Source organism: Sabethes cyaneus, chromosome 2, assembly GCF_943734655.1.
Source record: "Sabethes cyaneus chromosome 2, idSabCyanKW18_F2, whole genome shotgun sequence".
NCBI lineage: Eukaryota > Metazoa > Arthropoda > Insecta > Diptera > Culicidae > Sabethes > Sabethes cyaneus.
This window is the reverse complement of record NC_071354.1, coordinates 71,945,478-71,970,534: the sequence shown is the minus strand read 5'-3', so window position 1 is coordinate 71,970,534 and position 25,057 is coordinate 71,945,478. Positions and strand designations below refer to the sequence as shown.

At 37.9% G+C, this 25,057-nt stretch overlaps 1 protein-coding gene across 10 annotated transcripts in view; it reads left to right on the top strand.

Annotated features, from left to right (window-relative positions):
- The window catches only part of LOC128737176 (uncharacterized), a 696,232-nt gene that overhangs the window by 169,675 nt on the left and 501,500 nt on the right, over positions 1-25,057 (top strand). For all 10 annotated transcript variants that reach the window (XM_053831758.1, XM_053831752.1, XM_053831762.1 and 7 more), the window contains exon 5: positions 10,853-11,838. In XM_053831758.1, the coding sequence (XP_053687733.1) occupies positions 10,853-11,838 (986 nt within the window). The remainder of the gene's footprint in view (positions 1-10,852; positions 11,839-25,057) is intronic.

Below are 25,057 nucleotides of genomic sequence, written 5' to 3'. Positions count from 1 at the left end.
GTGTGCAAGATTGCATGGAACTTACATTTTTTTCACAGCGTTGGATGTAACACGATGATTTTGAACACACTTCAAAAAGAGTGACGTATGAAGCAAACTGCTTAAAAACGAATTTTAAAAGACATTTCTTAATTGTATTCATATCGTAAACATGCAACCAAAGTAAACACCAGCGAAAAATCAGAGGGTTTGTGTACAAGACACGACCGCATATATCGGTGACGCAGGACTACGTAAGTCTTTTTGTAGTGATAGTAGCACGTATTCATGCTTGTAATTATTTGATTCTTCATGTATACATGCTATATGCAACATATATACATGCTACATGCGTTGTATGTAACATTTACCAAAGTAGTAACATTGCATACGTTCAATTCTCAAAAGATTGTGCATTTGAAAACAATTTAACAAAATCAAGAACACAAACACATTGCTTTCCTGCTACCTTACTGAAATTGAAGATTGTTTTTATTACCCAGGGTTCCCCACGTTGAAGGGATTTTACCAATTCAATCCTATTTTATCAACAGCACATCTTTTCACTATACTTCTAATGAAACGGCAAGCATGCGTATTCATACAGAGTCGTATTATAACCGAACACTACAGCAGGCACATTTTTCCAACCCAGATATCAAATTCGTCGAGGTTTAATCGTCTCGCAGTAAAGAATTTGCGATCTGTTGGGACAACGAACTTGTGTCATTTTTTCTGGCACACTTCCCTAACACAGACATCAAATTGGACTAGGTTTAATCGCGTTCGTAAACAATCTGTTGGCACGAGGGGGCTTTGTCACTCTTTCCGGCGTACTTCCCAAGCAAGGACATCAAAATGGTCTAGGTTTAACCGTGGTGTTAAGAAATCTTGTTGAAATGAGGAAACTTTGTCACTTGCTTTGGCTTACTTTCCAAGCACAGATATCAAATTAGTATAGGTTTAGATCATCGCAAAGAATCTTCTAACCAATCACGAAGCGAGAATTCTGGTAAAACATAGGTTCATTATTTTCAATTTTTCAATAGTTCAACATCAAGAATCCATACTTTTCTTCATTTGGGTCAATTCTTAGAAGATTTTCCGATCGATTGGTGTAAGAATATTGAAAATCGATCGGAAAACCGCTGAGCTATTAGTGCTCAAAATCTTTCATTTTTCGTGACGCTCGCATTTTTCGATTTTTTGGAATGACACCCTATCTCAAAACTTGCCGTAAGACGTAGTCCTACGTCAAAATTTCAACAATTTGTTACGATTTTTTATCACAATCAATAACGAAACGTTGAAACTGAAACGTTTTGTCAGCAAATAAGCATAATTCAGCGAATTGTTCCAAGCGTTATGTTTCCCATGTTCCACGTTACTATTTGCCTGAGTTTATACTCTGTTAAATGCATAGCATCGAAAATGCATAGCCGTCAGGCGCAATCAAAGCATTGCTCTGCTGTTACGTTAATGACTTCAAAATTGAGCATCGGGTGCTTGGAGAGGTTTCTTCGCGGAAATCAGCCTAACGTAGCTCTACGGCAACTACGTGGTCATGTCTGGAACACAATCTTTCTAATTTGATTTTTACTATTATCTATGATCAAAACTTTATGAAAAAGAATTCATTTTCCATTAAACATAATATTTTTTGCCAAGAGTAACTTTTCATAACGACGTACCGTAAACGCAACAAATTCTGCGTATGGTTCCTAATTCTGCGCATCGCACATTTTCCTTAAAAATCATAGCGTTCTCAAATATATGTAAATGCTCTATATACACATATTTTCCTAGATGTGTTAATTAAGATAAAAATTTGCGTGAATTGGGAAATTGGGAAGACTAAAATGCGGGGTGCGCAGAATTAGGTGTTTACGGTCCCAAGAAACATTTATACGCTGAATAAACATTTTAGCAGCCATAATTAGGCCATTGCAAATCATATTTAAAGTTTTTGTCACCCTCTCCACCCCCCTTGGAAATTGGCTTGAAAAATCGGGGGGCACAAAAATAATTTGTAGGATATGAGTCAAATTTCTTTTTATAAAATCAATTGTCTGTGGGCTCTACAGTCTGAAAAACTCGAAAAATGAACCTCCGAGTTGAATTAACGCTTCTAGCACGAAACAGAAATGGAAATTCGAACAATGGAATTTCCGGAAATCGTCCAAAAAAAATTTCCTTCGTTTTTGTCTTTTTACCTTTGTTATACTATAACAAAGGTTTAAAAATTGGTCGAAAAACACGAAATTGATCCGAGGCCCGGAGGGCCAAGTCACATATACCAATCGATAGGGTTCGACGATTTGAGCAATGTCTGTGTGTGTGTGTGTGTGTGTGTGTGTATGTATGTAATGATTTTTTCTATCGCCTGTTTCTCAGAGATGGCTGAACCGAATGGTTCGCTATTACTTTTGTTTGAAAGGTGTTATTGTCTAGTAGATCACTATTGAGTTGCTTCGTGATACGACGTTTCGTTTAAAAGTTATAAGCAAAAATGTGAAAAATACGTGACACGGGTTTCTTCGAAACTACATGACCGATTTCATCGATCTTAGTATCAAATGAAAGCCCTTATTAAAGGTAAATTGTTCAGGAATTTTTAATTGAAAACAAACAAGTAGTTTAAAAGTTAGCCTTAAAAAACCTGTTTTGACAAGGTAATAATTATCGCCTGTTTCTTAGAGATGGCCAAACCGATTTATGCGCTATTAGTCTCATTCGAAAGATAATATATCCTAATAGATCACTATTGAATGGTTTTTTGATTGGACGTTTAATTTGAAAGTTACGAGCAACCGTATACACCACACCAAAATTAACAAAAATTAATTCAGATTTTAACCAAGATAATCAACCCAATTTCAATTATTTTAATATCAATCGAGAGGTTTTGATACTACGAATATATATGCAAAATTTCATAAGAATTGGTTTTACCGGTTAAAATATATTAACCGTCGAACACTCGCGCCAACTTTTGTAACACAGTTACTCGCGCGCACAACAGCCCCAAACAAAAGAAAACGTGTGCACTAGAGTTTTGACTGGGAAAACTTGGTTTTAGGTTTATCGAACCTTTGGAAGAGTTTCTTGAAATTGAAAGCTCTATCGTCTGGTGGAATTTAAATTTTTATTAATCCCCCTAAAAGTGAAATTAAAAAAAATACTTTTCTTTAGTGTCAATATAACACATTGATGTGTTCTGCAAAGTTATAGAGCATATTATTACAAGAAATTTTTCTAAAGACAGTAACCTTCTATCTCTGCAGCGAAGATAGAAATATCTTATTTATTGTATATGAATTTGTAAAATCAGTTTTTCTATTTTTGCTCTTTTTGTAATTGTTGTATGACTTTTTCATGTACTACAAAATTGTACAAAAAAAAATACACAACTTTGCTGAAAATAGTATACCTGTATGTTTGCTTGTTTAGGAACTGTAGAACTTTGATTATAAAAAATACCCTAATTTTGACTACGAATTACTCGACTACCAGCAGACGGATACATTTTAAACATTTTACATTTGTTGATAGTTTTGCTGCATACATTTTCCCAACAATTTAAATTATTAATGCATTGAATAATTATGACGTTTTGCTCACAATAAGTTTGTTGAAGAATATACGTTAGTTAAACAACGATTTGTAACTTTACAACAATATGGCGTTGAAAAACCTACACGTGTTGTATAAAATACAACAGCGTGAGTTAATAAAAATTGATGAAAATTATTCAAGAAAACTCTATTGATGTGATTCAAATAGAATGTCATTACAGGAAACTATGCATAGTTCATAAACCTATAAACTAGACCTTTACTAGACAATGTATATGCTAAAGGATAAGATTTCCTCTTACAACTTACTTTTATTTGCACTTACTCAGATTAATAACAACTTACTTATCCTTACTCAGCAATTTCATGAAAAAAGGATCCATCGAAATTTAAAAGTGTTCCTATTTTGTTCAAATTTTGTAAACTTTTTCAATTTTCAAAAATTTTATGTAAACCAACACACTACGCAACGATAACCAATAGATGAATTATGTTCCGAAGACGTGTCGATTTCTATCTCAAATAGCAAGTAAGACCGTATAACAAAGGTTCCTTTCACCACTAGGTGGATTAAATCGGGTTTTTCGTATATTTTTGGATAGAAACTAATAACGTATATATTATAAGCAAGAATAGATTCGATTTTCACGTTTAAACCTTAAATGAAAATTTTTAAAATCCATGTTTTTTTGCTCGATTAAAAAATTCACTTTGTTTTTTTTTCGCCCCCCCCCCCCCCCTTCAGTGGCCGAACACCGGAAGGACAAAAACTTTATAAAATATTTGTAATGGCCTTATTCAGCCATAGCTGGATATGCATCGAATAAAATTTATGTAAACAATTGTACAATACTTATTCAGCCGAAATTGGAGAACTTATACAACCTATTTTATTCGAGGCGGAAAAACACTTGTTAAGCCGTTATATCGCCTCTGTGCGCCTTGTTTCCAGCTTTGCGCAAATTGGTTATTTAAAAACGCGCAAAAGCCTCTGTTAAGCTGCATTACAGCATCAAAGCAGCTATTAGCAAGCCCGAAGCTTGACTTAGATATTTAAGACCCGAAAAAGTTTTTTATTTCTAATACTAAACCATAGTTCAGCCACAAGTTGAATAAATTCAGCTAAAAAACGTTTGATCAGCCTGGAATTGTTACTTGGGTAGCTGCATTCAAAGCGGCAATGGAGCTTAATAGAGGCTTTTGCGTGTTTTTAAATAACCAATTTGCGCAATGCTGTCAATTCTATTTTTAGAACGAGAAATAGTTTTGCAATGCTTTTTCAGTCGCTTAATCAATGTCTCATCAACCTTTATGCAGCCAAAAAATAATCTATTTTTAAATTTCAAAAGTTGCAGAATGCTCGCTAATAGCTGCTTTCGAAGCTGCAATGGAGCTTAACAGAGGCTTTTGCGCGTTTTTAAATAACCAATTTGCGCATAGCTGGAAACAAGGCGCACGGAGGTTATATAAAGGGCGATATAATCGCTTAACAAGTGTTATTTTCTGCCTCAAGCGAAATAGGTTGTATAAGTTCGGTTGCATGAGTATTGTAGAATTGTTTACATAAATTTTACACGATGCATATTCAGCTATGTCTGAATAATAATGGCTGTTAAAATATTTCCACGGTGTTCAAAATACCGTTATTAAAAAATAAAATAGGCCATTTAAACGGAAAATGCCAGTTGGTTTGTATTGCCATCCTACACCTCTGAGCCAATTTTTAAAAAAATCGATCGACGAATTTTTGAGTTACGCCCTCTTGAAGTTTTAAAGGGCAGATTGCTCATATAAAGTAAATAAAAATCTTCAATGACACTTCCAAAATGAACGTAAATCACAGCCGGTAGTGATTTTTTATGCAACATATGTCCATTGCCGACCATTTTAGGAGTTTTACGCTGTATTGAGACTAACCGGAAATGTTCCGGATTAAGTTATCGTTGTGGGAAATAGTCAATAACGAACATGCACAAATACTTATCATGCGACACTTTAAATTACGCCAGAATTTAAAAACTAGATCACTGACGGTCAGATCAAATACCTAGCGCCACGCTGGTGACACATCGACAAGTTCCGGGGACCTCCGGAAACACCCAGACCAGTGGCCAGTTTTGTCCATAAACAAAAACTTATCGTGCGGCACCTTAAATCACACTAGAATTCAATAACTAGAGCAATGAAAGCCAAATTTGCTATCTAGGCTCAAGTTTGGTCATATCTGGACATGTTTGGGGTACTCCGGAAAACCCTAGGAAATGACCAATTTCGAACATGAACAAAAACTCATCATACGACATCTTAAATCACACTAAAACTTTCTATTTTATCCAAGTAAGCCAAATTGAGTACCAAGAACCACAATGGCCAATTCCGAACATGTCTTTATTATCAAAAATGTACCAGATTGTGTTATTGACTTCCCAGGGGTTCCCAGAGTCCCCCAAATATGTCCAGATATGATCAAATCTAACCCCAGATAGCAGATTTGGCTTCCATTGATCTAGTTATTGAATTCTAGTGTCATTTAAGGTATCGCACGATAGGTTTTTGTTCATGGACGAAATTGGCCACTTGTCTGGGTGTTCCCGGAAGTCCCCGGAATTTGTCCAGATACAACCAATGTGGCGCTAGGTAGTTGATCTGACTATCAGTGATCTAGTTTTTAAGTTCTGGCGCAATTTGAGGTGTCACATGATAAGTATTTGTTCATATTCGATGCCGGCTATTTTCCACAGCGATAACTTAATCCGGAACATTTCCGGTTAGTCCCAATATAGCGTAAAACTCCTAAAATGGTCGACAATGCGCATATGTTGCATGAAAATCAATACCGGCTGTGATTTACGTTTATTTTGGAAGTGTCATTGAAGGTTTTTATTTACTTTATATGAGCAATCTGCCCTTTAAAACTTCAAAAAGGCGTAACTCAAAAATTCGTCGATCGATTTTTTTGAAAATTGGTTCAGGGGTGTAGGAGGGCAATACAAATCAACTGGCATTTTCCGTTAAAATGGCCTATTTTATTTTTTAATAACGGTATTTTGAACACCGTGATTTCATCAGCGCATAAATGTTTCGTGGGAGGACTGTTTATTAAAATGACAAATCGTTTATTCAGTTAGTATAGCACAATTATTGAGAATATTGACGGGTTGTGGAGAGGTTGAAGATGCGCCTAATCTGCTTGTGACACTATTGTGTGAAGCAGCTGATTTACAGCGCATTCGTTGGCTGCTTAATCATTTATAGAATACAGAGGCCTTTGCTTAAATTTATTCAGCGTCTACCGCCTGTATTCAGAGTTAAATCAGCTGTGACCAAATCAGTAGCATTTTACTTCAGCTTCGGTGTTTGTTGGGGTATTTAGAAATGAGATTACTTTTAGCAATCCTAAATTTGGTACCGAATAATCCTCCCCACGACTAATGGTAGTACCTTCTTTTTGAAGGAAAGACGCAGTTTGTCGTAATTTATTTTCTTTTACTGCAACGTCTTTTATTTTCTTTTACTTATAGGTATATCTGGAAATAGGTTTAGAAAGAAATTACTTTCACATTTTCTCGTGTCAATTCCAATCAAACATAGTCGAATCCAAAATTGCTTTTTTTTGGCGTTTTGACCGGGAAATTCTCATATAGAAATCGACACGTCTACGGAGCTCAATTCAATTGTTTGTTAACGCTGTGCTAGTGATAAACCTAACGCATCCTAGCAATAAATACTCTTTAGAGTGCATTTTAACATACTGAATAACTTAGTAGATTATTTGGTCGGTGTTAAATCAGACCGGACCAAGTCGCAAAATTTAAAAAAAAAGGTAATGACAGCAAACGATTAAGAATTTCGTAAGCTAGCTACATTTTACTCTAATCAGATCATATAAATGTTGCAAACAGCCAAAGATATGAAATGATAGCTTTAAACTACACAGCAGCAGCATACTTTGACTTCGTTTTTCTCGAAATCAGATTTTTGTCACTTTGAGTTTTGGTTCCACTGGTTCATATCAGTAAAATTTTCTGGAATAAATTTCATCAATTATTTTTAAATATCTTTTGATCGGTAAAACCGGTAATTCTTATGAAATTTGGCAGATATATTCGGAGTATTAAGACCTCTCGTTTAATCCTAAAATAATTGAAACTAGTGGAATTATCTTGGTTTAAATCATTATAAATTATTGTTAATTTTGATGTTCACGATTGTTCATAACTTTCTAATTAAACATCCAATCAAGATACAAATCAATATTGATCTATCCGGCTATATTACGTTTTAAATGAGATGAATAGCGCATAAATCGGTAAGGCCATCTCAGAGAAACAGGCGTTCATTTGTACCTAGTCAAATCAGGTTTTTTGAGAGTAACTTCTAAACTGCTTGTTTATTTTCAATAAAACCTAGTTAAAAGTTTAGTAATAGCAAGAGCTTTCATTTGGTACTAAGATCGTTGAAATCGATTGTGTGGTTCTGGAGAAAGTCGTGTCACGTAATTTTCACATTTTGACTTATAAATTTTAAACGAAAAGTCGGACCACGAAACAATTGAGTACTGATATACTAGGCAATAATACCTTTCAAACAAAAGTAAAAGCGAATGAATCGGTTAAGCCATCTCCGAGAAATAGGCGATCGAAAATCCAAGCATGACACACACGCACACATACACAACACACACACACACACACTCACACACACACACTCACACACACACACTCACTCACACCCACACACTCACTCACATACATACACACGCACACACGCACACACACACACACATACATGCATACATACATACATACATACATAGAGAGAGAAACATTGCTCAGTTCGTCGAACCTGATCGATTGGTATATGTGACTCGGCCCTCCGGCCCTCGGAACAATTTCGTGTTTTTCGACCAATTCCTAAACCTTTTTTATAGAGTACAACAAAGGTAAAAAGTTTAACATATTTTATTTTTTTTATTGTAAACGTACCAAGCTATGAAATTGTTAACAACTACAATAAATTTTTCCTTATAATTTGTCCAAATACCATCTACTGATTGGTCCAAAATAACTTTTTACAACTCGCTCTTAGTCGCGCTTTTTAAAAGTAATTCTTGAGCCATTTAGGTGCCAAATTGTGTGGAAAGTGCATATTTCTTCTTATCAAAAACGTAGGTGACGTTTAGAATGAATCATTCAAATTTTGTCATTCATTTCTTTCACATAAAACTGATAAAATTTGGAAATTACAGAAATGTGTTTTGTTCCGCCTTCATAAAATCGTAAATATCTCAGCGGGATTTGAACATACGTTCATACTTTGTTCGTCATAAAGTTTCGCATCTATACAGTATAGCTTCGTTGCTCTAAGACACTGGTCGATACCCTGTGTTGGCGTTTATTTAAATGAAATTTCGAAAATTTCAAAATTTTGCCGAATTCAATAAATATCTGTAACCAAATATGATTTCAGACATGCCTTCATAACTTTTTTATGAATGTATCAGATATCAATGATTGTGAAAAAAATTTTGGCATCATGAAATTTTTTTATCGAACGTTCTGCTGCTCAGAGTTCGGTAAAATTTACGATATTTTACCGAACTCGGTACTTTTTTTAAGTGTGTAGTGCGCACCCTTAGTCCTAAAGTTTTTTTTTTACCACACCAGAAAAGTTTGTGAGAGTTTGAAGCTCAGAAATTATGTTTGAAATGAGTTGTTATCGTTTGCCACCTGTGCACTTCATTTCATCATTTTCGTCATTTTTTTCATCATTTTGAGTTAACCCACGCATTTTGTACGTAATAAGCTTTATTATCAAAGTACTGTGGTACAGCAACGCTTTACGAAAGATTTCTGATTGGACGATTAGTTTGGCAGTTATGAATTAAATAGCCAAGGATTAGTTACGAGCAAAATTATAAAGCCAAATTTTTGAGTGTATAAATTATAACCCGAAATAAATGTATTTATTATCTCGAACGATCTGATATCTGATTGCTATATAATTTTATATTGCTGATAATATATAGTATAAAATTTAATGGTCAACAAATTAGGAAACGATTTTTCATCACATGCATTAGGGTAGATGCCCTAGTAATGGAGGGATTATGTCGGGGGATAGTGTTTAAAGACAATTTGAACGCACGATTTATCAGCTTCCAATTGAACTACATGATAATATGGTGCACGATAATGTTAGCTTTAAATAAGTACCAAAATTATACCATTCTGCTGGTTGATATATTTAAAATATTGCTTTTCCTGACATTAGTATGTGCTCCTAAAGTAGTGCTAATGTTCCTTTAATAGTGGAAAATTTGCCTATAATAGTGGAATGTTGTTTACCGCCTTAGTAACGCTTGCAGTGAGCATGGCAGCAGGTGGATAACAGCGTAGGCTTGTTGAAATGCTATGGATTGTTACGAATTTCTTAAGGAATTGTACTTTATTGGTCTGATGAAAAGGAATTTGTAATTTTAGCATCAACATCTTGAATGTTAACCCTCTAACGGGTAAGACCGTCTGTACACGACCTTCGCTTTTGAAGCTCCAGAGTTGCATACGAAATTTGTTTTGAATTGACAATACGCAAAATGTGTTCAGAATAGATTTCTTGGCATTTTGATAATATCACAACATTCTGTCTATGCATTCAAAAGTTATCATCTTTCAAAAACAAAAATTCCGAAAAATTTCGAAAATAATTAATGCGCGAATATTCCCTTTTTTACTTTTGGAGAAAAAGGATATCTAGAACAAAATGATTGACCTTATAATTTTTCTATGAGTAAATTTCATGCTTTATTTCAATTTTGTAATGTATTTGAACTGAAAAAATATCTAGGTAGAGCGTTAGACATGAAAAACGCAAAAGATAAATTGGACTTTTTGTAACCTAGCGCTCCTCCAGATAATTATTTTTGCATGAAAATCAGAACTTAAGGTTCTTTTGAGTGCATTTTCATGATAAAATAGTCATTAGCTTGATCGCATCGTTTTTAGGATGTTGCCCGTTAGAGGGTTAACTGTGTATCTTAGATAAAACTTTTAACAAATATATATTTAACAATAGAAAACTGAAATTATCTCGAAATCCGCCAAAATTACGATATATTTCGAGTTTCCACCACTACTGGTACTACCACAACTACTGGAGCATCTACCCTATATGTGAAACACAGTATTTAAATCTCATGAAAAAATAAAATAAAAGTTTTTTCACAATTATTGCAAAATTTACTCAAAATGTTACATAACTATTAATGTATTTTTATTTTATGTTTCCATTTTCCACAGCCCAATCGTCATAATCGACACTGCTGAGGAAACGTTGTTCAACGACTCCAACAACAACCAGCATCGGGAACCGAAACCCAAGCTCAATGGCCATTCTTCAGGTGAGACGCATCAGTTGGGTTCGGAAAATTCCGTTGGTAAACCAGTGTTGGCGTTGGTTCCGGCAACGAAAATCGAAATCTTCTGTTCAACACCAGCGCTTCAAAAACCGTCCAGTGATCCTCCGGCCAGGTCCTCCAATCGTGCTTTCCCCGGTGCTGGCGATGGGCATAGTAAACAAAGTGACGTAATCGGAGCTGTTGATGACACCGTGGAACAAGAAACAGCTGGCGGCGATATGCGCCGTAAGCAAAGTAGTAGTGACACTGCTGATAAGAGCCAAGTTCAACCGAATGCCGTGGAGGTACCAACAGCAGCAACAGCAATCGCAACGTCCGAACTAAACCGAACCGAACGAGATGCCGAAATGCGTTTAGATCAGTTGATGAACGACCTCGTTGATGATAACGAGAACTCTTCTACACAATCGATTGTTGTCACGATGGAGGTAGATTCAACACCGGAGGAAGTTAGTGTTCCGCAGGTGGAAGCGAAAAATGAATCCGACCGGGATGTAGACCAAGAGTCTAATAATACCCAGGAATTTTGCGACGAAGATATGGGACTGCTGGTGCCCGTTGGCGATAGTGTGGACAGTGATTTTGAGGAGTTGGTCAAAGCACAACTGGACGGTGACAATTCTGCAAATTCAGAGCAAATTCAACAGATTCATGAGAGAATCATTGTTGGAATTGAACGCTCTAGCACTAGTGGCGATAGTGGTAGTGAAGTGGAAGTGGAAAGTGCGGTCCCGAAAATCGATGAGTTACGCACGGGTGATTGTGTGAATGATGACGCGAAACAAACAACTCCGATGGACGTTCCAGATTGTGGATTAGACAGAGATGCAGCTGATGCTGACGAGCAACCGACTCGGAATTATCAAGGTAAGTTTTCCCTGAATGTTCACGTAGTACCGATCTGCCTGTAGAGGCGGATAGGGGATTTATTTTTGACTGCCACACTTAATTAGAAGATCCGATGGTGTTATCAAACACATTTGCTGCTGACAGCTGCCGCGTGAATGCACATCACCTATCTTTTGCAGCGAACAATCTAGTCGCGTACAGGAATTTGCTGTTTAGCTAGTGAAGAGCGAATTGTTGGGGCAATTAAACTAACATGACCGCGAGTCTGTTTGTTATCTTATCATTGTTTAACTGTTTCGGAGTGGAATAGGCAATCAAGTGCTCCGCGGAAGAGGGTACTGATCGCACTTTATTTTGTAGCGGTGTGCACTCTGACATGCTTGTTTGGAAACACTTTGTTGTTTTACTAATCGATAAGGTGAAATATGACTAATTGAGAGTGGTCAATATCGAAATAAAATTTTCATTGTCTCTCAACTACTTGGCTACCCTATTCCTGACACTTTAAATCTATGAAAATATACCGTCAAACAGGGTAACTTGCAACAGTTGTCAATTGTGAGTGCAAGTAAAAACTTATCTGCAGTATATTTGAGAACTTTTAATTACCCCGAAGTTATTAGGTCTAGGATAGAATAATTTCACATACTAAGAAAAAAATACGAATTCAAATTTTTATGCTATTCATGATAGTTGATATTCCGTGTCGTAAATCCACTATACAAAAGGGCTGTAAAAATTATCGACTTACCAAATTTCTCAACCAGCAGCACAACCAAACAATTTTTTGATACATATCATCAAATTAAATACATAAATACATATATGTCTAACTAAATAGTGTTTAATGTTAAAGTAAGATTTGAGGCGCTATTAACATTCATTCGAAAATAATTGAATATTCTCAATATGCAGTCTCAACAAACCATATATGCTGCATGTAGCATGTATACATAAAGAATAGTATTATTACATGAATGAATATGTGCTATTATCGCCACAAAGAAACTTACGTAGTCGTGCGTCACCTATATGCGGTCGTGTCTTGTACATAACCTCTCGGATTTTATATCTACCAGCTGTTGCAAGTTATCCTGTTTAAGTAGGAGAATGTCGTCGTGGTTGGGCCGCATTTTGACATTCGCCCATAACTTCCGTTTAAAAAAGAATTTTTAAAATCTAAATAGGTCGTTGAAAAGGTCTAAAAATGAGCTATATTTCTGGAAAATCCTGAACTGATTGCATAAAAAATAATAAGTTATAGGCATTGACGTGAAGACAAAAAATGTTGTCATACTCGGGCCATGTTCTACAGGTTGGACCACCGCTCTTAATCCAAGAAATACGTATTGGAATTCTATGTAGAGACATCAAAAGTATGAATTTCGTGAGCAACGGCCCATATAAGAATAAATATCCTATTTTTAATAAAATCTTTGCGAAATTTTTGGTGATCTTGTAAAATCAATATCGCGTTGTACACTTTTCCGAAGTGTACTACTGCAATGAAAAATCAAAACAATCTAGGTTTTTATTGTACTAATTTTACTTTCTTTCATCATGTTTCCCGGGACTAACATTCTCTAACGAATATTGAGCTTCTGTGCTTAAAATTATGGTGGCCCAACCATGACTACACAAGTGGCCCGACCTTTACAATAAGCGCTTTTGTAGCATTTACCCCCTTACCCTACCCAAACACCTAACTGGACGGGATTTTTCAATAGCCTTCGAATAGAGCACAACACACTTAATAAATTTTCAATATTTATCCCGATAATTGCATTTCATGAATCATTTCTTGAAGAAAAGTTAACTGCACATTGAAAATTTTTTTGTACGGTTTCAATCAGTGAATTCAGTACGCGTGTTTTGAACACACGATTGAATCTCACAATATTGTGAAAAGTTAGCTGTCACAATAAGAAGTTTTACAATGCTTGTATATAGGTATCACGAGTTACTAAAACTGAAAAAATCGTGGTGGCCCGATCATAACAGTAGCCCCACGATAACAACATTACCCTACTTGTTTTACGAATAATATGGTAGCAAGCAGGATTAACAAAACTGGTTATCATAAATAAACTATTTTGTTTCCTTATTATTCACTTTACTATAAAAAATGTATGGTAGATTTCTATTATTGGAAGTGCTTGTTTGAGAAACACTTGTTTCACAGACGAAAAAATGACAATAATTAACACCATATTGTGAGAATTTTTAAAAATCACCAAAACAACAAAAAATCTAAGGTTTCTTTGATCTGTTATCAACAAGGTTCAGTGACTGTTATAGATTAAAAATTGAAGTAATTGATAAAGTATAACAAATTAGACTAGGGCTGTCGGTATTGGGCGCTTTTGGTGAAAACCGGTATTTCGGTATTGGCGTAGAAAATACCGGTAATACCGGTAAAAAACCGGTATTGGCAGATTATTCGAAATCAAGAGAATCAGTTCAAAACTTTCCGGAAATATACCTTATTCTTAGGCCTTTGCAACGATGTATTTAGATTTCCAAAATTCCTTTTGAAACGTGAAAGTAATGGGCGAATTCCAAAACGTGGCCCAACCACGACGACACTCCCCTATTGTTGCTTGGCAAAGTAGAATTTAAGCAGATATAATACTCTATGCGATTTAGTTCCCTTACTAGAACGTATTTTATTGCCAACACTTCCAACAATTGAAAAAACTTCCGCTATCATCGATGTCTGGCGAACGGCTCTAAGCACATCAGGAATTTTCCTTCCATTTCTTCAAATTTATAGTAGGGAAACCCGCCTTTAATTATTTACTAAATATCTTGTATTGTAGCTTCCAGCATAATTAATACTCCGGTCTCCTACAGCCTCTCAACAATTTTTTCTCTATCCCCAAACCGGAACTCCTGCATAACGTCATCCTCTTCATCATCGTTCACAAATACCTTCTCTTCTTTGTTATCAATCCCACTATTCGAAGATAGTGAGATGCAGATTTCATCTCCTTGTTTAATCATTGTATCACTCAAAAGACTTGAAAAATATTCCAAATTCTTTACTGGCAGATCCTTTGATGGCAAGAATGCTCAAAAAGTGCAAAGATCCCCGTATTCTGATCAGAATCCGGCATCGTCGAAACAAATAAATGAAGCTAACTTTCCCTTACCTTCGCTTCATACTGAAGCGACTTGTCTCATTTGTTGAACAGAACGTTTCAAGCAAGTTTCAGCTGAAGCTACTGACTATGTCAAATGACGACGATTGACAGCCAGGCACCATTTGTCGATGTTGTGTAGATTAATCATAATATGCGTTAAATTGTAGGAAATGTTACTCAAAATCAATTCAATTGCGTTCAAAGTCTAGGCTGACCTTTCTCTGACTATTTGATAGAGAAATACAAATGAAACTTTAAAATCGGTCGTCATGATGAAGTGAAAATCGTTTCAATGACGCTGATTGAAGCCAGTTTTGAAACGACGCGACGCTGCTTCTGTTGAAACTGAAGCTTCATTACTTCATTGTTGAATAACAATTTACTATTGTAAGTGACGTTTCTGGGCCCTGATCTTGTTTCCTAAATTCGTTATTTGAGAGCTTCGAATAATTTGGTGGCTTTTGTATATCAAGTTGTTCAAAAATAAATTGAAACGCGACGTCTGGCTCATACAATAAGACATTTTTACAGCAAAGTTACTCTACTGTACCTTAAACGGGTTCAAGAGCTATAATTATTTGACCCACAATTTCACTCTCTTCATTGCTAGTAGTCGAAGAATCTCGTCGGCATTAACACCAAGTTGTTTTTCTAAGAGTATATTTTCTTTTATCAAATTTAGTTTTTATTCGAATAAGGAATTGAAAAAAACAAGCAGATTAGAAAATACCGGAAATACCGGTTTTTTGCTTTTCCAAAACCGGTATTTCGGTATCCAAAAATTGGCCGGTATTACCGGTTTCGGTACTACCGGTTAGACAGCCCTAAATTAGACCGATATAGCGTTGTTGCAAGTTACCCCGTTTGACGGTACATATTGCTCAAAAAATGTCTGTGATCTTTTCCAAGTTTATGATATACGGGGTGTTAGGTAGCTTACAGTTACAGGTAGCTTGCTGTTAGTGCAGATATTTCAGAGGATGATAGAGGACCCCGTTTGATGAAAAAAATCCTTCTACGCATATGGTCAAATCTTAATCGTTACAGAATTATCAAACATTTTTAGTTTTCGGTTTTGTATACCTTAAATTAGCTCTAGTACAAAAACTGTACTAGCTAGCTGAATTCTGTTACTTCCATTGAAAAGTTGACAAAATATTGCACTGAAAATATTGGGAAATTAAACTTCCTACTTCATGAGATTTAGTAACTTTTTAGTAGCAAAAAGTATTGAAACAAGTGCTTTTCAAAGCGTTTTTAACCTTTCAATCTCCTAAAAAGGCTTGATAATATTGATTGCTTCTATTTGCCAATTTGAAGCTCTGGTGCCGTTCTACAACTCGTTCGTTGACCTGAGTGCTTTTCTCTTATAGTTTTGTAGCAATTTAATTTTAAACATATGGGTTTGGGTGTTGAATTAGCACCTGAAAACTTGACGAACTCATGCATCACGTATAGCACACCAGATTATCGCGTGCGACGAACGCAAAATGTCACGTATAAAAAACAGCAACAGCAAAAACAAATGTTTTTCATAAATTTAGGGTTTGCCTCCACTATTACTTGCATAATTCTGCAAAACTCAAGCCGCTTAGCTTTATTCGCAGACAGCAGCTCTTGAACTTGTAGTGTGGGAAGGATGCATTTTTACCCGGCTCAGCGCGCTCCACTCCTCCAGGGTGTCATGGGGCTGTGCCGCAATTTCCCTTGTGCTTATCTTGGAATCATTGTCCACGATCCGAAAAATTTTATGGTCAATCGCTGACGCCACTTGCTGATGATGATGAAATTTGATAAGAACACATTGAGAAACACTTATTTCAAAGCTTTTTGTTTTTAAAAAGTTTCTATATTTTATGAAATAGGAGGTTTAAGACCAAGTTTCAATTCAAAATTTTTTCAAATTTTGAATGAAAGTAACAGAATTGAGCTAGCTAGCATAGCTTTAGCACTAGAGCTAATTTAAGGTATACATAACAGTAAACTAAAAATGTTTAATAACTCTATTCTTATTGCGATTTGACCATATGCATAGATGGATTTTTTTTTCGTCAAATGTGGTCCTCTATCACCCCCTGAAATATCTGCACTAGAGGCTATCATGTATAGTGATACATAATGGATGATATTTCTCTAGTACTTTTAAAAAACTGCCGGCTGTCTCAGAATATCGATTGCACTGACTTTTAATTGTTTGAGGCGGGAAAGATCTTACTTGTCTGCTTGGAAATCAGCCTACATTGTTCCATTCCATAAAACGCAGCTGTGCCTACAATTACCGTGGAATGTCACTACTTTGTTGCTTTAGTAAGGATATTAGAAAAATAGTAAACAGTGCAAAGTTTATCCAAAGAAATCGAAGCAAGGCATTAAGTGGATTCCGGTGTATACCGCCTTTCGGCACTGTAACCATATATTCTGGTAAACGCTAAGGATCCTTTGGGACTTGAGGATTGGGATTTGCTCATATCTGACCTAGTGCACTATGTATTGAACTGTGCTCACTCTCGAACATTTCTTATTTCTTCTGGCGTATCTCAAGGAAGTGTACTCGGGTCATTGCTCTTCAATAGCTAGTTTAAACGACTTGATTGTATACTTGTCATCATACGTACTATCGTTGGCAGATGTTTTGAATTTTTCATGTAAACTATCGATTACAGATTGTATGCCCCTACAAGAGAGGAGCAATCTGCTAATTTGCTGCGATAATAACGGGGGGCTCCGTAGCCGCAAGGTTACCGAGTCTGCTTTGATAAGCGAGTGGTCGTTGGTTCGAATCTTAGAAAAATCAAGCCATTCGATGTCAAGTGACTTTAGCATGAGTTTATTCTCAGGCGCCTTATTTACTCTTCCTTCATGCTGAATTGTACATTTACCCCTGAAGCCTGTTGATAGTGCAAAAGTCCATCCTATAGTTAAGAGTACTGGTCAGAGGAACGAATGTATCCTCGCTAGGGACGGCTATAATATGGGATAGTGCTGGCAGCGACGAATAAGTGGGTAAAGTAGATCAAGCTTAGAAGGAAGGGAAAAAAGGCATGCGCGTCAACTCAAAAAATGTAAAACTATCAATCAGCAAAGGATGTTAGAGTTTTCTTGCCGACTTCGTGGGTAATACACAGTTACTTGCATTGCCTCCATACCGGATGGACTTTGCTCAGGACAATGCGTTTAACTCTTGTCTTCGAGCCTTCAAAGATGTATGTGACATCTTCGATCTCATTACATTAAAGTTAGTGTTCAAAAGATGAATTAGGGAACAGTAGCAGAAAGTAACGAAACACAGAGTTGATAGGATCCAATAAATTGGGATCAGGGTTCCCCTTCACGCGTCAAGATAAAACACGAAGTTGGTGTATTTCATAGAAACGGAGCCTTGCCCCGAACACCTCCACGTTCATCTTCTGTTCTGGCTAAGATATAGGAGGAGTTCCCCAGTGCCGGACGGCGACTAGTACTGGGCACTTCTGATTCTTATGGTCCGTACGGTGCATCTCAATAGCGAATATGATAAAAGGAATGAAAAAGAGGATAGTATCAACATGTATGAAGATTTGGCTTTTTTTTCTTGATAACTGATCGAGCTGTCATGACTCTGGAATTTACGTATCAGTTTTATGCCGGAATCACAGTGACAGTCAGCTATCGTTAACAGGCGACGTAACAGAACGGAACATCAGTGATGGTCTTGTGGATTGTCAATCGATAAGCGAAGTTCAAGAAGTCATCCAACGGCTGAAGAACAACAAAGCAGCGTGAAAGGATGGCACTGGAGCGGAACTTATTAAAATGGTGCCAAACATCAATCGATTGTCAAGATTTTGGATACGGTACGACTACGTGGAACGCGGAACGGAGCGGAGGAGTGGAAAGACGGAGTTATTTACCCTATCTCCAACAAAGACGATAAGGTGGATTGTGAGAACAACCTACCGATCACCGTCCTGAATGCCACCTACAAAGTGCTGTCCCAAGTCATCTTCCACCGAATATCGCCAATAGCCAATAGATTTGTGGAGAGTTACCACGCTGACTTCGTGGAGGGTCGGTCTACAATGGACCAAATATTTTCTCCGCGGCAGATCCTCCAGAAGTGCCGCAAATTCCAAATCACAACGCATCTCCTGTTCATTGATTTCGAAGCCGCATATGATAGTGTAAACCGACAAGAGCCGAGGAAAATTCTGGACGAAAACGGCTTTCTGGGTAAGCTTGCCAAATTTATCATGGATGGATGGGATCCAGTGGTGTATGAGAATTTCGAGTGGATTGTCGGAACAATTCGAATTTCACAGGGGACTTTTACAAGGAGTTGTTCTTTCCTGCCTGCTATTTAATATTGCGCTTGAAGGTGTTATAAGAAGAGCGGCGATCAAAATGTGGGGCACGATTTTCAATAAATCCAGTCAGTCGGCTTTGCTGACGCCGTGGATGCTTTCGGCAGAACATTCGAGGCGATGGAAGACCACAGTAGACGAGACTAAAACACGAAGCAGAGAAGATTGGGTTGAAGATAAATCCGGCTAAAACAAAGTATATGCTGGCGCGCGGGGCCGAGTGCGACAGGCCCGCTTTGGCAGTACCGTGATAATCACCGGGGATGAGTTTGAGGTAGTCAACGAGTTTGTATACCTTGGCTCACTGGCAACAGAGGACAACAATAACAGCCGTGAGATTAAAAAGCGTATTATTAACGGAAGTCGTGCTTACTACACTTGCGGTCGAACAATCTGGGCCCCCGTACAAAGTACACACTGTACAAAACGCTAGTTAACCCAGTGGTCCTCTACGGGTATGACACGTGGACATTGCTAGAAGAGGACCTACAAGCACTCGAAATTTTCGAACGGCGGGTGTTAAGAACTACCTTTGGCTGAGTGCAAGAGAACGGTGTATGGAGGCGAAGTATGATTCACCAGGTCTCGCGTCTCGATTGCAAACTCAGTGTTCAGAAAGTGGTTAGGACATGTTGCTAGAATGCCGGACAACTATCCGGCAAAAATGGCTTTCGCATCGACCAGGTGGATCGAGATCTGGCGAGCACTGGGTGCCCGCGCAACGGCAGACCAGCTGCCATGGACCGAATTAGAGGGAGGAGTAATTCTACGCAGGTTTTGTCATAAGACGTAAGGCGAACAAGTTTGTAATGTAGTTCAGTCGATGCAATCTTCTTTTTCACAGTGACGGATAAAACAATAAAGGGCCAAACAGAATGTTGCGTCAACGCGTCCGTCAGCGTTATTCTGACAGTTTTCCCATGGGTTTACTGTCAAATTGACGCTGACAGATGCGTTAACGCAGCGTTCTGTTTGGCCCTTAAGACCTACACGCGATGACTCAACAAGGCTTCAAAATGTGCTGACAGGGATAGCGTACCATGCTCCCTGGATGTTGGCCAACAGTTCCTGCTTGTTTTTGACTTCATAGGGCTCACGAACTTTCAACGATCTTTTATAGGCTCATCTATTGGATTCAGATCAGGCAACTGTCCCGGCCATCGTATAAGATCAATTGGTGTCATTACGATATCTAGGATATCAGCATGTAGTTATTGATTCAGTATTGATTTCATCCAGAAAATTGGACCAGCCCCGAATCAGAAAAATTATCCCCGGATCATGATATTTCCTTCCCATGTTTGAATGTTTTCATTGTGTACTAAGGTTTGGAAGTAGAGACCCAGCGTTTTCCATCGGATCCACTCAAATTTACTTTTATTTCGTCATTTCTTATTCTTTTCGGGGTTCAAGTCTAGATGTACCTTATTGAATTTTAGTCGAGCTTGGAGATGTTTTCGCGTGAGCGTGGGTGTTTTCCTTGGACCCATACCGACGAGTTGGTTCTCAACAAGTTGTCTCTGTAAACAAACAACTCATCTCTTCCTTTATCTTGGATGCTCTCTTCAACGGATCATTATTGGACAATCATTTGATGTGATCGCCATCCGTAGCTATAGTTTCCGGAGACGTCCAGTTGCCAGACGAGGTTTTGGGTTACGGAGATCATTGAAAATGAATGTTTTTGGTTTTTCTAGAATGGCTGCTCGTAGGGTTTTACCTTCATTACCCCTCCGGCATAGAACCTTCAAAATCTATACCCACCTGAGATAGACACCGTGGTAATAACATTTAGCCTAGAAAAATTTGCGACTAAGTTACTTGTTAGCTTTACGTTTTTGCAAATTGACTATTTTTTAAAACATAAAAACTGTCATATGCTGCAAGTAGACCAGTAAATTAACATCCTAAAAATCATATCGCTCTCAGTTAGCACATTGTGCATTTCGTCACATGAATCAATTGCGTAATAAAGTGTATAACGAAGTATTATTTGCTTTACATGAAATCTAACTCCTTTCTTCATACTGCATCCACTTAACGGATGCCTACTTGTATTCATTAGAGCCCCTTTCTCCGGAACTACTCCAACGCGTAACAGCAACAGCGCACTCAATGCTAATAGCAGATAAACCTCTTATTACATTGCTATCATTTTCCCTTTCATATCAGCGTCATTTCCATTAATATCATCTGCTGCGAGCTAACGAATTTGCTCCACATTCCCATGGTCCCAAGTTGGGACTTTCGCTCAAATACGTGACAAATGTAACTTCTTTACTTTCGAACCAAAACGCAGGGGGGGGGGGGGGGACATCCGCAGACGAGCCAGTTGTTGGAAAATAGAGCAGCACCGCCTAATCTTTCCGTGTATAGAAACTAACCTACCCCCACATTCGCTCGTCAGCCCCAACCCCTCCCAAAACGACACAAACGTTTGTGCATATTTATCACCCACAACGTCAAAAAGTTTAATTGCTCATTCGACACAAGTCACCCGCGCGTCCTCCTCCCCATCATCCTGTCGGGGTTGGTGGTGGGCTGACGAGGTAAGCTTTCTCGTTTTACACACGCACCGCATGTAGGTGTACCACGGCGGACCAATGTAAAATCCGGTTCTCGAACACGGTTTGACATTTTCACTCTTCTCTGCCCGTTAGCCATCCAATATGGCGCACGGCCTGGGAAATGGATTCGATCTTCTAGCTGTCACACAGCCGGGATGCGTCGGCAGGGATGAACGCTGCGACCTAGTCCAAGTCGAAAGCAATGAGGATACTATTTTACATTAAATAAATGTTACGATGGAAGTGGTTGCATTTAGCTCACCGCAGATTACCATGCGTCTACTTTTTTTGAATTTTTATCATGACACGAATAACAACACAAGGACAAACCAGGATTGATTTGCACCTTTTGCGTCGTCTTTCCTTTTTTGATTCAAAAACAGAATTCAAAGAAGTAGTACTTTTTTCAACAATATTGTAGATAACAATTATTTCTACAATTGCCCTTTGCGCTACTTTATCGAATTCAGTTAGGTTAAGGCGCTGAAAAGCTGAAGCGAAAAGAGCAAATCGGTCAGTTATTTCAGCAACATGAAACTTTTCTAAACTACAACCCTTACGGAACGAAGCCAAAACCGGCAGTTGACGGGTGCACTACTTGTTGCCGGAGTGCGCGCGCGAGGGACTCCCTCGTGCAACAAGTCATTCAGCATATGCCCTTGCGTCGCTTCCTCTGGCGCCTGCCCGGTTCGATCCGGCACCACACACCAGAACGCGGCCAGCACAGGACAGCACGCTGATTTGCGTGATCATTTCGTGTAAATCGTCCCGGCGAGCTGAATGCCACACAGTCAGTCACAATTGCAGGCTTGTTTTCGAGTCCAAGGGATCTTCGGTTGTCTCGGCGACGATGACGACGACGACGACGACGACGCTGCCGGCTGCTGGCAGTGGGTGCGATAGTGATTATTATTATTGATGTCGTTTTGCGTTATTGGGATAGGCACCCAGGCTAACACGGGCTGACTTAAAGTGTCGTGTCCTCAAAAAAATGAAATAAAGTACGGTGGAAACCTGAAAGCGAAAACCTGGGCCAGCCTTTTATGCTACGAACCCGACAGAAATGGTTCACGTATATTAGTCAAACTGCCTTACAATCTTAAGAGACTTTTTGCAGTGTCGCCTTATGGCACGCACTAGGCGAACTATTGATTGTGACACGGCGGCTTAGCTGTCAGCAATTAAGTCATTTGTTTGCAGACAAGATTTACTGGTGACTCGGCTGTTTCCTCCCGACCAAATGCTCCGCGCCGGTTACAGTTGAATGACAAGAATAGCCATAGGGTGAATGCAGTACATGCTTGGGCTTCACCACCGTATCAAGGGACTCACATTTGAATGGCTATCGAAAGTGGTTCGTTGATTATTGAAGTGATTAACGAGGGCTAGTACTCGAGGGGATTTGAACAGGGAACACTGCGGCACTCGCTGGTCGACCGGTTGGCCGGTCGGTCGGTCGGCGATCGATTTAGTTGCGTTCCAAGGTTTTACTCGCTTAAAGATTTATTGTAGGGAACAAAGAAGATTTGTATGCTTGACAGGTGAATGGCTATGATTGTCGGGTTGGTTACGGGGAACCAATATCTCTCGGAATCGTATTAAGTTGTTTCCTGTTGCAGGGCATAAAGAATTTATACTCATTGATAGGTATCGAACAAAATATTGACTTCGTTCGATTTTTTTTAATAGTATTTAAATGTTTTCCATTATAATGATTCTTTGTTGAGACGCGCAGTTTTCTGCGTTCCACTGACTTTTCCGCCGTCTGTGTGTTAACGCAGAGACATAAATGCGCCTACAATGCATATTGATGTTTAAGCCATTACACGTGTAGGGTGTAGATGCAGTTTTATTTTGCGGTATGGTCCTGTCAGTCAGTGACTGATATAGTCACTACTCTTACATGTTTCAGCTGCAACTTGGATTAACAACATGTATTTGGTTTCTCGACATTCATCGAGTTTTTGGTCATTGGACACTAAAGACAATAAAAATAGTGACCTTGGAGAAAATTAAATTTAAAACATGCGGATGAGAATAAATTAATGTAAAATTGAAATATTGCTAATATATGAGATAAAACTGAAACTAAAACGGTCGTTACGAAAACATAACTGAGAAAATATAGAGTCAAATTGAGCACGACTTTCGACATACTACAAAAGAAATTACTACAAAAACCAGTCCTCTGGGGTTGCGCAATATCTTCGAACCACCGGAGAAAAGTCGGGTTCAAAGTTCGAGTCGGGTTCAGCCCGTGGATTGTCTAGCTTGGTAATAAGGAACGAACTACGAACCTAGCAAGTGTAATTTTAATGATCCTCTCCTTATCTAATTTTCCACTCTTTCCCCTTTACGTTTTGTGCCACCGTGGAATACAATAAAACACCTATGGTTAATTACTTCCTTCTACCATTTTCTACGTCCGTTGCAATAGTCATTATAAAAATTACAAAAACCAATTACCAATTTGTTTTTAAAATTGACTGCCTAAGCAATATGTCTATCTGAATGAAGGCTGCTAGAGAATTGAGCTTATACACAATTAAAGCAATTCATCTAGACAAAAAAGGACCAATTTTAGAGAGCTAAACTCAATTAAAAAGATTTGCTTTGAATAGTTATTCAAACTCCCAGTTGGCTTCGATGTATGACGCTGGCCTAATAAGCCAGTCGTCGTATGTTCGAATCTCGACTGGGAGAGGCTGTTAGAGTCAATAGGATCGTAGCAACTGGCCCTGCAATTGTTTTGCACTCTAACAGCTGACTGCGAACTCTGTCGTATAAAAACAGAAGGTCAAGTTTCGATAACGGAATGTAGCACCTAGGCTTTGCTTTGCTTAGTTGTTCAAACTTTGTCTAGGTCAGCTTTAAAAACAGGTTTTGTTATTGCCACTAGTAATTTATTTTGAAGATTAGAATTTTCATTTTATGTCACAGCACAATTATACAATAAAAAGAAAAAAATCTCAATTCTGGCGTTAACAAAAGTATTTATTTTTGGTACCACAGATTGGTAACACAGATTGGTTCACTTACTTAAACCATGATATAATGTAATTATTTTTAACATACGTATTCTAATTGGTCCTAAAATGCATGATTTTATAATAACCATTTTCAACCGACAACAGCTTCGATTGTTGAAGAAGGTAACAATTTTATTATCATGCTACTAGTTTTTCGC